Source organism: Dendrobates tinctorius, unplaced genomic scaffold (genome assembly GCF_039654945.1).
Source record: "Dendrobates tinctorius isolate UK_male_01 unplaced genomic scaffold, ASM3965494v1 ptg000028l, whole genome shotgun sequence".
In the NCBI taxonomy this organism is placed as follows: Eukaryota; Metazoa; Chordata; class Amphibia; order Anura; family Dendrobatidae; genus Dendrobates; species Dendrobates tinctorius.
The window spans coordinates 79,326,100-79,343,970 of record NW_027361696.1 but is presented as its reverse complement, the minus strand read 5'-3'; the positions used below and the strand labels follow the sequence as shown (position 1 = coordinate 79,343,970).

Below are 17,871 nucleotides of genomic sequence, written 5' to 3'. Positions count from 1 at the left end.
CGTGTATCCTCCCACAAATGCATTATGGCCTGCCTCTGCTCGCACAGCCGCTCCACCATGTGCAGGGTGGAGTTCCACCTTGTTGCAATGTCGATAATGAGGCGGTGGTTGGGAAGGTGGAGCAATCGCTGCAGCTTCTGCATACGAACGGAGTGTACAGGCGACCGGCGGATGTGCGCGCACAGTCTTCGCACCTTATGGAGCAGGGCTGTTAACTCCGGATAATTTTTGAGGAAGCACTGCACCACCAGGTTCAAGGTGTGAGCCAAGCAAGGTATGTGGCTGAGTTTTGAAAGGGCTATGGCTAGCACAAAATTACGGCCGTTATCACTAACTACCTTGCCTGCCTCAAGATGTACACTGCCCAGCCATGACTCAGTTTGTCGCTTCAAGTACTCGGCCAGCACCTCGGCGGTGTGTCTGTCGCCCAAACACATCATCTGCAACACAGCCTGCTGACGCTTTCCACTAGTTGCTCGATAGGGGGAAACCTCGTGTGCAACAGTGGCAGCTGCAGATGGAGTGCTCGTACGACAGCGCTCTGTGGACGAGCTTTCGCTTCTGGAGGAAGAGGAGGAGGAGGAGGGTGGAACGCCTACAGCCAACTGTTTCCTATACCGTGGGCTAGGCAGCACTGTCCCACCACCGCTGTCCCCTGTGGACCCTGCATCCACCACATTAACCCAGTGCGCAGTGATGGACACGTAACGGCCCTGGCCATGCCGACTGGACCATGCATCAGTTGTGAGGTGCACCTTTCCACTCACTGACTGCTTGAGTGCATGGACAATGCGGTCTTTCACATGATGGTGGAGGGCTGGGATGGCTTTGCGAGAGAAGAAGTGGCGACTGGGTAGGTCATAGCGTGGTACTGCATAGGCCATGAGTTCGCGGAAAGCTGCGCTTTCCACCAACCGATAGGGCATCATCTCAAACGAGATTAGTTTGGCAATGTGGGCGTTCAAACCCAGTGTACGCGGATGAGAGACTGAGTACTTTCTTGACCTACTCATAGTGTCTGGGAGGGTGAGCTGGACTTGAGAGCTGCATATGGTGGAAGTAGCGGTGGACAGGGCGGACTGAGAGAGGGTTGATGATGGTGATGGAGTTGGTGTTCTTTCTGATGGCCTAGATTCAGTATTTCGTTGATATAACAGTGGGATTCCCTGACTGCTGTGGCCTTGCAACGACACCTCAACATTTGCTGCTGTGCTAACCGGTGGGCTTACAGTGGGGGAAACAATGTAGCGTTGCTGACTACCTTCTTTGTGATCAGTTGCACATGTGGCACTTGAGGTTTGGTGTTGTGTCCACGCTTGCAAGTGCATGCTGGTTAAATGTCTAAGCATGCAACTGGTATTCAAATTTTTCAGATTTTTCCCTCGGCTAAAGGTCTTTGCGCACTTCTTACAGATAACCTTGGCCTGATCATGAGGATTTTGTTCAAAAAAGTGCCACACTGCACTCTTCCTACTTTGGCAGACATTTTGCGGCCTAGCACGCTGTGATGTTTTGACCCTCTGGACAAGCTGTCCAGCAACTCTTTTGATTTTTGGAACCTGTCTTTGGAGTGCTCCGGGCCTGCCAGATAACAGCTGTTGCGATGTCGATGTCTGCTGTGGATGCTCCTCATCTGAGCTATTGGAAGCAGCACCCTCTTCCCCCAATGGATGCCAATCTGGGTCAACAACTGGGTCATCCATCACCTCCTCTTCAATGTCATGTGCACCTTCCTCTGTGTCACCGTGTATGGTGGTATAGTGTGCGGGAAGGGGCACCTGAGTCTCATCAGGGTCAGAACCTGGCTCTGTACACTGCGAGGACAATGTAGTGCTCTGAGTGAATGTACCAGCAGAATCATCTATCAGCGGCTGTGCATCAGTGCACTCCATGTCAGATTCATCTTGGCCTGGGTAATTCACCATTTCACTTGATAATCCAGGCATGGTATGTGAAAACAGCTCCATGGAGTAATCAGTAGTATGGCCTGCGTCATCCTTCAATCTTGGTTGGGGTGAAGGACACAAGGAAAGGTGTGGTTCATGAACATGAGCCTCCAATGACGACTCAGTGCTTTTACTTTTTACAACTTCAGAAGAGGAGGCGATAGAGCTGGAGGCTGAGTCAGCAATGTAAGACAAAACTTTTTCCTGATGCTCTGGCGCTAAAAGCGGTTTGCCAACTCCTAGAAAACTAAGCCTTCGAAGCCTTATGGAGCCAGACGATGACGCAGGCTCAACACCTCCTGCATTCGGTCCTATTTTGCTTTTGCCACTACCATCAGATCCACCACCAACACCATCATTACCAGCTGCCAACCCCCGCCCAATTCCACGGCCTCTTCCACCAGCCTTCCTCATTTTTGGTAGAAATGTAGACAAAATCCAACAAACTATATAGTAATGTAAAACAAGGTACAAGGTGTCTATAGGACAGGGGAGATTTAGATTTTCTGCAGACACTTGTGGACACTGGACACTTGGATTGTGTGAGGCCCACTGAATATCACAGCGCTATGTCACAGGCTCGATGGCACAGGTGTGAAAAAAGTGACTACAGGATAAGGGAGATTTTGAATTTCTGCAGACACTGGACACTTTTGGATTGTGTCAGGCCCACTGAATATCAGAGCGCTATGTCACAGGCTCGATGGCACAGGTGTGAAAAAAGTGACTACAGGATAAGGGAGATTTTGAATTTCTGCAGACACTTGTGGACACTGGACACTTTTGGATTGTGTGAGGCCCACTGAATATCACAGTGCTATGTCACAGGCTCGATGGCACAGGTGTGAAAAAAGTGACTACAGGATAAGGGAGATTTTGAATTTCTGCAGACACTTGTGGACACTGGACACTTTTGGATTGTGTGAGGCCCACTGAATATCACAGCGCTATGTCACAGGCTCGATGGCACAGGTGTGAAAAAAGTGACTACAGGATAAGGGAGATTTTGAATTTCTGCAGACACTTGTGGACACTGGACACTTTTGGATTGTGTGAGGCCCACTGAATATCACAGCGCTATGTCACAGGCTCGATGGCACAGGTGTGAAAAAAGTGACTACAGGATAAGGGAGATTTTGAATTTCTGCAGACACTTGTGGACACTGGACACTTCTGGATTGTGTGAGGCCCACTGAATATCACAGCGCTATGTCACAGGCTCGATGGCACAGGTGTGAAAAAAGTGACTACAGGATAAGGGAGATTTTGAATTTCTGCAGACACTTGTGGACACTGGACACTTTTGGATTGTGTGAGGCCCACTGAATATCAGAGCGCTATGTCACAGGCTCGATGGCACAGGTGTGAAAAAAGTGAATTGTAGAATTGGGCAGAATAGGAATCTCCCTAGAGTGTAGGTCTGTAAGAACGGAACAAGTCCTCCACTTATCCTTCCACAGTGACACACAGATAGCTTCACTGTGGCTGTGATAACAGCCGTTACACGGTACTGTGTGAGGAGCGTACACCGCTGTATGGTGTGAATAAATGCACGCTCTGTACCTTAGCAGGACAAAAAAAAAATTGGGATTGCTTTTAAAAAAGCAGTTTGCAGAGCAGTGGGGAAACAGCAATGCAGCTGTCAGGAAGCCTTAGAAGGCAGCCTAACAACCAACACCGCTGATCCACCACAATATAGCCTCCCCTTGCACTGCACACACAGTGACTGGTGTGTTGCACAGGCAAAATCGCTAGCAGCAGAAGCAGTTATTTTGTCTTCTTCCCTGCCTAACGCTCTCCCTACAGAATCAGCAACCTCTCCCTATGCTAAGATCGGCAGAAGTAAGATGGCGGTCGGCGTGCACGCCCTTTTATAACCCCTGTGACGCCCACCAAAGCAAGCCAATCACTTGCATGCCCTTCTGAAAGATGGTGGTGACCCCTGCCTATGTCATCACGTTGCCCACAGTGTCCGTGGATCCTGATTGGCTGAAAAAGAGCGCTAAACAAACTTTTGAAACGCGACTTTGGCGCGTAAGTCGCCGACCTCGTGGCCGACCTCATCCTAGGGTCGGGTTTCGTTTCATGAAACCCGACTTTGCCAAAAGTCGGCGACTTTTGAAATTGTTCGACCCGTTTCGCTCAACTCTACTCACCGGTTACATCATCAGTGTGCGCCGTTAGATTGCCCGCGTCCTCAGGAGAGCCACTGACCAGAATGTGTACTGTTCTGATCTCATTCCAATTTTTTTTTCAACTGTTTGACTGCGCCCCTACTTGGATACGTTTGAGAAAAAGGTGTGTGTAAATGGGTGTGGCTTAAAAAATGGGTGTGGTTTTCCTACACACAAACACAGACCCTGTGGTTAAAAATTTGAATCCCACCCCTGTAAAGACCAGCAACCTGATGGCTTGATACTATCAAGATAACGGTGGGAAGACCCTGGTGAACCTATCTAGGCTTGCATATGATCAACCTTTCTACAGATCGTTCATCCATCAAGTCGTCATGGCTTGAGATCGAGCTGAAGGCCTTTAAGATAAAATGAATCCTTGGATCTCCAAGGGTCGTATGATGGCTGCAGTTAGCTAAGATATTGAGTGCAGTTTATGTCTTTTAATTTGGATAAATACTTAGCAATCTCCTATACTTTTCTTACAAATGTTGCATTGCTATCTCTACTGAAATATTACTGTATCAATTAGGGAAATAAAAGGACAATGACCTACGAGGCCACCGCTATGGTAGACCTGTTATGTACAGACCTCACCAAACAACTCATCTGATTCAGACCCAAGTAGAAGGATAAAACATTGCATTTTCTGGATAATATAGTAATGATGTTTTGGGGAAAACTTGCAAAATATGGAACATTAGTATTATGGAATTTGGGAAAAGAATTTAAAGAAGGGCAGGAACTGAGCAGACCATCACGTATAATAAATAATTATGTTTTGGTTATTCTTACCTCCGAGGGAAGTCCACTAGTAGTATCATCACCAAGACAGTGAGGAAATCGAAGATCAACAGTTTATACATCTCCTGACCGACCCGGGTCTCCCAGCACTACAAATGCAGGAGAACAAAGAATGACGTAGCTTTTAAAGTGTTGATTCCCTTGCAATGTGATGTCAATTGGCAGGTACCGCCAAACATTCACATGGGGAAAAAGTACTAAATGGACATTCTGCTCTATTCTCTTCTATGACTATGTTTACACAGAGATTTTAGGAACAGATCTGCTCCAAAATCCTCTTAAAAAATTGCTCGAAAAACTTCCTTAGGCTATGTGCACACAGAGTTTTTGAAGAGTTTTTGGAGCAGTGGAAACTCTTCAAATCCTCCTTGAAATCTTAGGGGTATGTACGCAAGTTCAGGATTGCCGTAGAAAATTTTGCTTCAAATCCTGATGTATTTGCAGGAAATTATTGTGTAAAATACACGCTGCATTTTTTTTGCTGCATTATTACAGTGTTTTTTACATGCTTTTTTGTTGCACATTTTTCCGCATACATTAGTATGAATGAAATATGCAGCAAATCTGCAAGGAAAAATGACCAACGTGTGCATGAGACTACAGGAATCTAATTCACTTAGCTGGTAATAGGAAATTATTCAGGTTTTGCTGAATATTCAGGTCATTGCTGGGAACGGGACTTGTCGGGAGCATCGCAAGGCTTGGGAAGGCTGCGGGGGCCGCCGGAAGGTGAGAATATCATTATTTTTTATTATTTTTTTATTATTTTTAACATTATATCTTTTACTATTGATGCCACACATGCAGCCTCAATAGTAAAAAGTTGGTCACACTCGTCAAACACTGTGTTTGACGAGTGTGACCAACCTGTCAATCAGTTTTTCAAGCGATGCTACAGATCACTTGGAAAACGCTAGCATTATGCAAGCTAATTAATTACGCTTGCAAAACGCTAGTTTTACGCGGGAACTGCATCAAAAGCTCCTAAAAAAGTATTTCCTTATGTGGTTTCCTCTAAAAAACCATTCCTTACAATTTGTGAGTTGTCCTTATAACTTACTTTGTTGTCCACATAGTTGTATCCGCACAGGTCACAATGAGTTTTATTTTCTGTGTCTCCACAAGTGATGTTGTTCCATAGAGAGTATAGTAACATTCCCAGACTGGCGAGCCGCAGAAACACACACCTGGAAAGAAGGACAGTCAAGGAGAATTCTGGTGCGAGCTGCCGACCGTGCATGTGCAATTTATAAGGGTGTGTTCACACTAAGGTTTTTTTTTTTTGCTGATTTTTTTTTTTTTTTTTTTAGAGGAAACCTCTCCAAAATTCTCTTCATTTAGATTAATGGGTTGTCTGGGAAAACAGTATAGGACCCCAACGTGATGGATGCTCTTTATAACTGCTCCCCACTCTGAAGGACCACTCTCAAATATCAACATTTAGATCAATAATAAATATTTATTACCAATTAAAGGAAATCCATCACCAGGTTTTTGCCCCCTTATCTGTGAGCAGGATGATGTAGAGACTGACCCCCGAATTTCAATGCTATATCACTTACTGGGCTGCTTGCTGTAGTTTTAATCAAATCACTGTTTTATCTGCAGGAAATTATCACTAGAGGACTAGTAAACCTGTTGCCATGTAGTCCAACTCCGCCACCAACACGGATTGGTAGCCTTTTGCCTGTGAACACAGAAAGTAGCCAATCAGTGGTGTGAGTAGGGTTATACAGAGCTCAGCATTCAGAAAACTGCTAGATCTGCAGCAGAGAAAACAGTGATTTTATCAGAAGTACAGCAAGCAGCTCAGTAGATGATACATTGCTGAAATCAGGATCTCTTCCCCTACAAAATGCTGCAAGCAAAAACCTTGTGACAGATTCCCTTTAATACAATTACTATTTATTACTAGTAATATTAAAGGTAATATGAAGCTGTCTTTTGTGACCTGAACAAACCCTTTGTCTCCTCTCCTCTGATTCTTACATTAGAATTAAAACTGAGAAATATATTAAAACATTTTCCGAGATGAGATCTCTCATGTTCCTCCATGCTGTCCTGTCTGGTAAGACAATCTGACTTTGGAAAGACAATCAGCTGCAGCAGGAGCCTCACCCCTCTGCTCTACCTGAAGTGGGGCAAAACATTCTGCATCTTTGGCTACCCCCTGCTGTTTAATCCTTAACCCCATTTGGAAATGGAACTGATCAGAAACGAATGGGGTTGCACAGTGATTGGCTGCAGCACTGTCTATGTGACATCATCACAAAGACCAAGCAGAAAGAGGCAGCGCTGGACTGAGGAAGGACAAGGAAAGCTCATCTTGTTTTGTTTTTAGTACATGACTATGGGTAAAAAGGTAGCTGAAATGGGACAACCCCTTGAACCACTTTACGATTTATCCACACGATAGTATGATTCTTGGTAAAGATTTTCCTCCACTGATCACAGCAATGGATGATTATGACTTTGACATCTGTCCTGTACAGACCTGAATAGCGTCAGTCTGATCTCCACACTGAGGATGTACTTCTCCCACTTAATGCTGATATTGAAAAACAATGGCAGAAGGAAGTTGGCAGCGGTGATGACCATCGAAGGCAGATAGCCAGTCAGCAGCTCCAGGATGAAGTTACCCTTCACTGTGTTCTATAAAATATACAAGGTCCGCATTACTCCACCATTTCTACATATTCCTTAGGCCCCTTTCACACTTCAGTTTTTTACAATCAGTCACAATCCGCCAGGTTTTGAAAAAAAACGGATCCTCAATTTTTTTTTTGAGGATCCGTTTTTTTCCCCATTGACTTGCATTAATGGCGGATTGTGACGGATTGCTGTCCGTTGCATCCATTTTTTTTTGAGGATCCGCCAAAAGTTGCTGTCACCATCCTCAAAGATTTCAAAACGGAGCTTGTAACGTTTTTTTCTCTGGCAGATCCTCCAGACACCCATTTAACCCGAAATTCTTTCTGGGTGCCGGACAAAAAAAAATTCTCTCTCTCTCACGGATCCTGTGCCATCCGTTCACATCGGATCCGCTTGTCTCCCTTTTTGGCGGATTGGAACTGATTCAAAAAACTGAAGTGTGAAAGAGGCCTTATCAAAGAGGTTCTCTGCTATCCAAACACCTTAACGTTACGTTCCCAGGAAGAGTTATTGGTGAGTTTTTTACGCTGCCTAATTTAAAAAAATTCAATATTTTACTTATTGGGTGCAGAAATGGTGCAAAAAATCTGCAACCTCAACTACTCACCAAAAACTCAAGAGTTTTTTGGGCATGGAATTCGGAGACTTTATTTATGCCTGAAAATGTTCTCAAATTTTGTGATTTTTCTTTTAGGGTATGTGCACACGTTGCGTATTCTGCTGCGAATCCGCAGCGGATTTGGCCCTGCGAATCCGCAGCAGTTCCGCAAGCAATGTACCGTACCATGTTAGCCAATGGGATTTCAAAACCACAGTGCATGTGCAGCGGATTTTTCCACGCGGATTTGCTGCGGTTTTAAATCCAAAGCATGTCAATTCTGCGGATTCCGCAGCTGTGACACCTGTTCCATTGTCCAGGTGTCAAATTGCAGGGGAAAACCGCAGGCAAATCCGCAGGTTGCTAGGGACGGCGGAATGCACTAAATATAAAATAACGTAACGTGCGTTCGCCACCCAGGGTCCACCGTGCAGAAGGTGTTAACACTGCTGCTAGCTGATGGCGGACGTACAATATGGCGGTATAACGCATGCGGGTTGAATGTCACCCAGGTGCGCTGAGCGATCTCGGTTTTACTCACTGAGATGCCTTAAGTGCAAAACACAAAAGGGCTGAGCCTGTTAGCATCACAGGTCTCAGAGGAGTGCACGCACGTTATATGGTCACAGGAGCTGGGCCCTAGGCAGAGGGTCAGCGTCCGTCTAGACCTGCCGTGCGTGCGGCGTCGCAACTGTGGACGCCAAGTGGAGCTGCAGACTGCAGCACAGCGACAGACACTGCCGCTAGTCGACAATGCCCAAGAGGGGGCGCACTGTCAGACGCTAGTACTGTGTAGATGCTTATTGTGGCTATAGCTTGCCACAGGCTGGCGCTGAATCTAAAGCTAAGTCCCTATGCACACTCGTAATATCAGAGGGAGGGGATCTTAATGAGTCATTCATTCTCAGGTTCAGGCATCCATCATCATTCACACAGTAGAGACTATACTAGCGCATGGCCGAGCGGCCATGCGAGCCTTTTATAGCCAGGACCCTCCGGAAGCTTCCAGATCCCTGAGATGGACCAATCAGATCTGGAGAAGGACCTGGACATGTGGCTCCCGATCTCCAATGGGAGATCGTCTCGTGAGCATGCTCAGTAGAGCTACGGAGGGACTTAGCCTCTGTAATGATTTGCTGCTGAGCAGCCTGCATTGCCATTGCTGACCCAAAGGTGGCAGTAATAGCCAACCCCACAGAGCAGGTCTGGGCAGAGCGTCTGGGAAGCCAAGACTGCTGAGCAATGTCCTCTGCGGGCAAAAGAAAATGGGAGACCGCAGAATGTGAGGCTCTGGATTCCTGTTGAACCGCTGCAGGAACCCGACGCCTAACACAGGTAAACCGCAGGTCGTTTTACCTGCAAATCCACGCGGAAAAATCCACAGCTCAATCCGCACTGTGTGCACTCACCCTGAGAGGAATATCTAAATAATCACCAAAAAAAAAATATAGTAGAGAAAATTAAAGAGCATTTTTGATTTTGTGGAAAATTCATTAACCACATGCACCATTTTGAATAATTTAATAAAAGAAAAAAACATCTCAAGACAAAAAAAAAGAAAAGTGTTTGACAAAAAAGCAAATTATGAATTTGGGCTTAAGTTCCTTTAGAGAAGGGTTCCTGTCAGTCCACTGAGATTTATATATATATATATGTATATATATATTTTTTTTTTAAAGGGGATTTTTTTACCTGAAAAATCCAAGTTAAAAATCTCCATGTGAACATATCCTTAGTTTGAATCTCCAGCTGAGAAAATTTGGGGCAGTGATGTCAATGGGTCACAAAGGAAAACCTAAATTTGTATAAATACTAGAGTGACAGTGGTGTAGCTACCATTGTTGCATGCATAGAAGTCCTCTAGAGACCAGCTGCAGGGGCGTAGGGGACACCTCCTCTGAATAGGGAGCCTATGAGGTTACGGTCAGTTGTTCGCTTTTCATTTCAAGCCTAGGTGCATATGCACCAAACATTTGCCATACAGCGACTTATCTCTTCCCACGGGGATTAAAAAATAGCATACCAGGCGGCATACTTTTTCGGTTTTTGTAGTGGTTAACAATATAGGAAGGCAATGGCCTGAGTCCGCTATTGTTACACTGGTTCCTCTATATGGGATATATACTGGTCATCAATAAGTGCGAAGCGAGTATGATATGTCAGTTCTCACCAATTCAAGAAGTTTCTGAGATTCTTGTGTAGAGCGGTAGATGCAATAGAAAGCACCACATATGAGGGCAATCACAATGAAATTGATGAAAACTCGGAGAGCGTAAATCCTGATTCTTTGTCTTATGGTACGTTGGGCATGGAGACGTTTCATTTCCGCTTCTTCAAGATCAATCTGGATAACCATAACCATAGTCAATGAAGAAAGAAGCACCACATGGCTGCGTATCACAAATTAAAGACACGATGGTATAAGTTATGATATAGAAGCTTTGTTTTCATTACACCCCAGAAAATATATTAATGTCTAGCTTTTAAAGGCGCTTCTATGATCCAACCCCCGGGGTGCTTTGATCAACATCTGCTGTAGAGGTAAAGAAGAATTACATGGCCGACAATTCACTGACAAACCGTTCCGGCAAAAGTCTGGCTCATGGAGGGCGTTTCCAAAGCTGAAGACCCCTTATGACTTCCATATGTCCTCATAATAAAAATAGAATTGGACTATCTTATTGAGGCTGAGGCTCTCAAAAGTTTTATACAACCTGACAAATGTGAATAACTGAGCGTAGGTGAACTTTAGTCACCAAGCGTCATCTGTGATATATTTTCAGCACTGCTGCTATGTAGTTAAAGTCATACAATGGACATTTACTCTCTAATTCGGTACTCTGTGATGCCATTGCAGGATGCCGATGGGTTTCCCTAGAAGATGGGGCTTATTAAAGTCATCTTTGTACTCCTGTTAGGACAGCTTTATTATGGTATATTATGCCAGTGGTCAATTCCACTAGTGGGACAAAAAAAAATGAAAAAGAATCAAAGAAATGTTAAAAGACATAAAACTTACTCTCAGCAATTGAAGCCCCACAATCGTACCTATATCACCTTTTAGGATCATATGAGCCTATTTCACAACACATATACAGGCCACAGTGCCTGGACTGACTGCGGGTCTTCTGACCCAAACATACAGCCTTATATGTGTCTATGTACCTGTAAGTTCACATCGGCAGACCCCCACGGTCAGTCCGGGCATTCAGTGTACCTGAGGACATATTATGTCACCTCATTGATAAAATGCTTTCCATTGGATGGAAGCAACCGTCGACATAAAATCCAGAGGCAGACGTCAACTCTTCCTATTTTACTCCTTTAAAGAAAATGTGTTATCAGAAAATGACCTATTGTTTTAATCAGGATTTTTTTGTGTAAATTGTATTTTTTTTTATTTTTGGCAATGTTAACTGTATTAAAAATAAAAAAATAGAAATTTTGCAATTCTTACACTGGCCAACGGGGCTTTTTTAGACTCCAAGTTCCTGTTATTTCAGGAAACAACACACGTACATTAGCAGCCATGAACAGATTCTCAACCTAGCTTTTGTATTAAAGCATCTAATGAGCATGTGCAAAGGTCATTGTCAAGGGAGGAGGAGTTGAGCTGTGACATCATCTATTGTGATTGGTGGATCCTGGGCAATCAGCTGTGAATAGAGATGTTACCTGTCATTGCAATCCTGTCTCTGCTGATAAGGAGACTGCTGAAAACTCTTCCTGAAAAGGCAGGATGTATGAGTTTAAAGTTACAGCAGTAGACAGTGTGAAAATGAAGGATTATTAATGTAGTTTTTCTGTTAATAAAGAACTTTTTTTTTAAATGCAGCACAGATCAGTCACAGGGGCGGCAGTAAGATGCGCTGACCTTTAACTCGTATCGAATACTTCTCTGCTTCAGCTTTATAATCTTCTCATCTTTAAGGCAGAAATCCCAACCAGCCAGCACCTTATGTGTGTAATTAGTCATGGATGAATCTTCTGTTACCAAACTCTGCTTGAAACCTTGCACTGATCTGAAGAAAGAAGAACATTAAACATAATATTTAGTATTAGCGTAAGGGCACTTGCTCCAGGCATTGCCTCCTGTATGGACCCTTCTAGATGGCACTTGGGATCCCGATGGGTCCTTATTACCGGCTTGTGTGCAATTTGTGTCATCATATTGTGCTTTTGTAGGTTACACTGTATTCCCAGAAGAAATCCTGCCACAGGAAAAATGATGATTACACAGATTCACACAAAATCCATGTGATCATGTAGGATATGAAATAATGGACTTACAGAAGTCACAAAGGGTTAAGTAGAACATCTCTGGAACCAAAGAGAAAAGTTCTGTTATACACCCCATAATCATGGAATTCAGGATTTACATTCAGCCACAATGCCTCCACGGTATAACATCCGGCCCCTCGTCCCCAAGTGCATAACATCTGGCACCTGCCTCGCCCAATGTATCACATCCGGCCCCTCAGCCCCCTGGTGTATTACATCCAGCCCCTCAGCCCCCAGGTGTATAATATCCAGCCCCTCTCCCCCCTAGTGTATAACATTCAGCACCTTCCTCCCCCAATGTATCACATCTGGCCCCTCACACCTCAAGTGTATAACTTCCGGCCCCTCACCCCTCTAGTGTATAACATCCAGCACCTGCCCCCCCAGTGTATAACATCTGGCATCTGCCAACCCCAAATGTATCACATCCAGCCCCTCACCCTCCCAGTGTATAACATGCGGCACCTGCCATCCCTAATGTATCACATCCGGACCCTCACCCTCCAGGTGTATAACAGCTGGCCCCAAGCCCCCTCATTGTATAACATCTGACACCTGACTCCCCCAATGAACCACATTCGGCTCCTCACCCCAAAGGTGTATAACAACCGGCCTGTCACTCCCCCAGTGTATAACATCCAGCCTCTCGCCCCCCTCAAGTTATCTCATCCGGCCCCGCTTGGCCCCCCAGGAGTATAACAACCAGCCCTTCGTCCCCCCCTCCCACCAAACCTTTGATGTGTAACATATGGCTCCTTGCATATAACATTCAGCTGCTTGCCCTCCCCCCAGTGTATAACATTCGGTTCCTTGCCTCCTCAGTGTATAACATTCAGCCCCATCACACCCTGCTGTATAACATCTGGCCTCTCGCGCCCGTCCCCCCCGTGTATAACATCCTGCCCCTCGCCCCCAAGTGTATAACATCCGGCACCTGTCCCTCCCCCAATGTATCACATCCGGCCCCTCACCCCCCCAGGTATATAACATCTGGCCCCTCGCCCTCACCCTCCTAATATCCAGCCCTATGCTCCCCAATGTATAACATCAAGCCCCTTGCATTCTCCAGTGTATAACATCAGGCCCCTTGTATCCCCGATGCATGACATCCAGCCCCATTGACCCCACTGTATAACCTGCGGGCCCCCGCCATGTCATGTGCCTTTACTACCATGACAGAATGAAACCTCCCCTAAGTGTTTAACGGGGGAGGGCATGGTAACATGGGCCCCTATTGTTTTAATGGGTTTATCTATTACAGCTGAAAGGCATAGGATGTTTTTTGTTGTTGCTAGCCAACTTCTGTCAGGTATGTTTAACAATTGGTTTATGTCCAGCCAATCACATGTGTAAGTCCAGGTGTGTTTTTTGATTGGCTGGTGAATTTCTGGCGGCAAGGTGCGGGCTATTTATAGCCAGCTATTCCTGTCAGAGCTCATTATCAGCTCTGACCATCACACAATGGACCATCTGGTGGCTGACATTCTCCTCAGAGCCGGTAAGTCAGGGGGTGAGGTTTGGCTGCGGACCTATTTGGCCTTACCACAGGGCCCTGCTGCCCCCGTTATGCCTTTTCAAGCACCGGAGCCGCCGGTAACCGGTGATTTACCTGAAGCTGCAGGGCGCAGTCTGAGCAAGAAGAAGCCCCCCAGGGAACGCTATTCACCGTCCCCAGCTCCAGGGAAGAGACGCCAGCCCCCTTCTAGACGCCGGAGGTCTCCTTCCCCTGCTTCTTCCTCGCGGGGTAAGTGGCCGCATAAGCGTGATGTCTTACCGTCACGTCACCGGTCATCTCCACGGGAGTCTTGTCGGAACTCATGAGACCAGCCCAGAGGCCCCAGGACTGTTGTGTCCAGCTCACCTGCTGTCTCGCTGCGGTTCCTGTTATGGACACTCATAGGCCTCTGTCCTCTGCTGTGGGAGCGCCATCTGCAGGCTTGGATGGTTTAGCCTGTGACACCCAGAGGCCTGCTATTTCTGTCTCGGCCTCTGCTTCTTCTCCCATGAACTTGCAGCTACCTGGATCCTCCTCTGGACACCAACTTCTGCCGGATTCAAGGATGGACATCGCTCATAGAGCCTGGATGTCGAACTCTGATACCTCTGATGAAGACTTCCCTCATCGTCGTGACGACATTGGTGCCCCGGCTGTTGCTCCTGTGAGGTCGGCGTCTCCTGCTGTCGGTCTCTATGCTGGTGCCTGTCCTCGTTTGCCTCACTACCCTTTTACACATAGCGATATCGCTAGCAATATCGCTATAACGTCACCGATTTTGTGACGTTATAGCGATATCGTTAGCGATATCGCTATGTGTGATACTTACCTCCGACCGGCTCCCCCGCTGTCCATCGCTGATAGCGCGATCTCGGCCAGCTCCATTTCTCGTCTGGTGTTTCCTGCTGGGCTTCCTGTGGCGCCGACGAGCGACGTGTGGATGCAGGCGGGAGGACGTCTTCATCGCCGCGTCTGAAAGGTATGTATCGTCCGCTGTATCGCTGCTGCATTGCTGTGAGATCTGCCAATGTGGCAGCTCACTAGCGATCATTTAGCAATGCACCAGCGATCCTGACCGGGTCGTATCGTGGTTGGGATCACTGGTGCATCGCTAAATGTAAAAGGGCCTTCAGACTAGTCGTGAGAACTCTGCAGTTTCTAATTTTTCTGCCACTCAAGGTCTTTCTTTGGAATTAGTTCAATCTTTAGTTAGTCAAGCTTTGGCTAATGTGTTCGCTGGGAGGCAGGGTGGGGTTGGCTCAGGGATTTCTCCTTCATTACCAATTGCTCAGTCTAATGTTTCTGAGTCTATTTATAAAGGAGCGTTAACATGTGAATTGTCCCCTCTGGGTTTCCATCTATCCACATCCGTGAAAGAGAAAATCTGGAATAGGGAATATATAGATATTTTTTCCCTATTGCCAGTTAATAGGGACAAAGGGGACAAGAAGGATGACAAATCTGAGCAAGATTCGGATAAGCGCAAGGCTTATCGGTCTTTCCATTCTTGGTTACAGGCGTTCGTGATCTACGCCTCGGTTTAAGGAGAACGGTCTCCTTCTTTGTGTAGTGGTTTGTTTCAGCATTTGGATATCATCATGGAGGCGTACCACAATTTTGGCGGTGTCGCATGGTTGCAATATGATGAATCGTTCCGGAAGAAGCTGGCGGTTCATCCTTCATTACACTATTACACTGGGGTGTGAAAGACGTCGGGTTATGGCTTAACCTGATGATACCCCAGCGTACTACATCTTCCAAACCATCTGCTGAACAGACTCTTCGTAAGGGAGTTTGTTTTGCATTTAACAAATCTACCTGTAAGTGGTTGAATTCTTGCAGGTTTCGCCATGATTGCTCTTTCTGTGGGGGCAATCATGCTGCGTTCAAATGTTTAAAAAAACAGCAGCAACAGGGCCAGTTAACCGTCCAGGGACGTGAGCAGTTTCTTAAAAGCTACGACACCAGTGAATCTGGCAAAAATGTTACTGTGGCTCGCCAGGTTCCCAGACAGACAGACGGCGCTCCTTCTCATTGAAGGTTTTAGTTTTGGTTTTAAGGTTCCTAGTTTTCGGGGCCACGGTTGTTCGTTAGTAAGAAATTTGTCATCGTGTTTTCTCATATGTCGGCAGTAGCGTTGCACATTGCTAAAGAATTGCAGCTTGGCCATATTTCTGGGCAGTTTTCTGAGTCCCCCTTTCCGGATTTTAGAATATCCCCTTTAGGGGTTGTTCCTAAAAAGGAACCTGGTGCATTTTGCATCATTCATCACTTGTCATTTCCAAAAGGGGTTTCTCTCAATGATGAGGTTGATCCTTCTACCTCATCGGTTCATTATAGCTCCTTTTTTACAACATTAAGGCGCTAACTGCTTGCTGGCTAAGTCCGACATTAAGTCGGCTTTTCGTTTACTGCCAATACGGCTGTCATGTGCCCCGTCCTGTGTGACACAGCCAGCAGGCCAGTAACTAATACAACAGTACGCGGCACGTGTAATTGTCCAGAGTGACACGACCCACAGGCCGGTAACTAATACAACAAGATACAGGGGATAGGGAAACATTTACAATGGTGGGCCCTGCGATAGGGAACGGGGGACGTGGAGACCTGCACTTCCCTGAGTCAGTGTCACTCACACTCCTAACGTTCCCTATACAGGCTCCTCACCTGTCGCCAATAAGGATACCTGTCACCCTAGCAAACCCTACACCTATTCCTTACTAGCGAGCTGGGTGATGCAGGCACTGGCCCCACCGCTGTACTAACACCAACATGAGGAAAAGTGACAAACAGGGAAACACTTAGCTTTGCTCTGATGCACTTGCTCCCGGCAACAGAATCCGACACCTGAGTGCATCTTCCTCCCACCATGTCCAACACCTGGGTGCAGCTTTACAGCAACAGAGTCCAGCACCTGAGTGCAGCTGTCCAGCAACGGAGTCCAGCACCTGAGTGCAGCTTCCAGGAAAAGAGTCCAGCAACTGAGTGCAGCTCTACACCATAGCTGCCACTCCACCAAGCTTTGCAAGAATTCTTCACTGACACCATAGCTGCCACTCCACCATGCTTTACACGAACTTCTCGCTGACACCATAGCTGACACTCCAGGACTCTGACTGAGCCGCCCTGGACTCCCCTCAGCTCCCTCCTTCACCCAGGATGGTTGGAAAAGACCAACAATATCACCAACGTGAGTGAGCACAACTGACACACCTTTATTGAGTAAACACACCTGTTAGTGATTCCCGTGCAATTACACTAACCACCACCGGGGGCAAAACTATCTCTAAACACACCAGTGCAATGACCATACTGGCCACTGGGGGCAAAACTATCTCTCAAGACAAAGCTAGAGAGAGGGAAAAAAAAAGGTAACCTGGATCATGACAACGGCCTTCTGGTTTTAATTCTCTCGGTTTTTATTTTGATGGGCATTTTTATTTTGATCGTTGTTTGCCCATGGGCTTTTCGTTATCTTGTTTTTATTTTGAGGCTTTTTCGACCTTTTTAGCGTGGACAGTGAGCTCTATTTGCCCTGTTGGCGGAGTGCTTCACTACCTCGATGACTTTTTGTTTGTTGGTAGGGATGGCACTTCTGAGTGTCATTCTCTTTTGAATCATTTTGTGGAGCTTATGGGCCAATTTGGAGTCCCACCCGATAAAACTGTGCGGCCTCATCGCCGCCTTGAGTATCTGGGCATTACCATCGATACTACCAAAATGGAATTCAGCTTATCTGACGTGAAAATTTGTAAGCTGAAGGGTCAGGTTTTTGCTATACTGGGGAAGGATAAAGCGACTTTGAGGAATTTCCAATCTTTATTGGGGAGCCTGAATTTCGCGCTTCGTATAATGCCTATGGGCCGCCCTTTTCTTCAGCGTATGTATGAGGCTACAAAAGGGGCGTCTTCTCCGAGATAC

At 46.2% G+C, this 17,871-nt stretch overlaps 1 protein-coding gene across 2 annotated transcripts in view; it reads right to left on the bottom strand.

Moving 5' to 3' along the window:
- Positions 1-17,871, bottom strand: part of TMC4 (transmembrane channel like 4) — a 67,359-nt gene that overhangs the window by 27,714 nt on the left and 21,774 nt on the right. For both annotated transcript variants that reach the window (XM_073571035.1, XM_073571036.1), the window contains exons 7-11: positions 12,049-12,196; positions 10,345-10,518; positions 7,419-7,576; positions 5,985-6,111; positions 4,916-5,013 (exon numbers count right to left, since the gene is read on the bottom strand). In XM_073571035.1, coding sequence (XP_073427136.1) covers positions 4,916-5,013; positions 5,985-6,111; positions 7,419-7,576; positions 10,345-10,518; positions 12,049-12,196 — 705 coding nt within the window. The remainder of the gene's footprint in view (positions 1-4,915; positions 5,014-5,984; positions 6,112-7,418; positions 7,577-10,344; positions 10,519-12,048; positions 12,197-17,871) is intronic.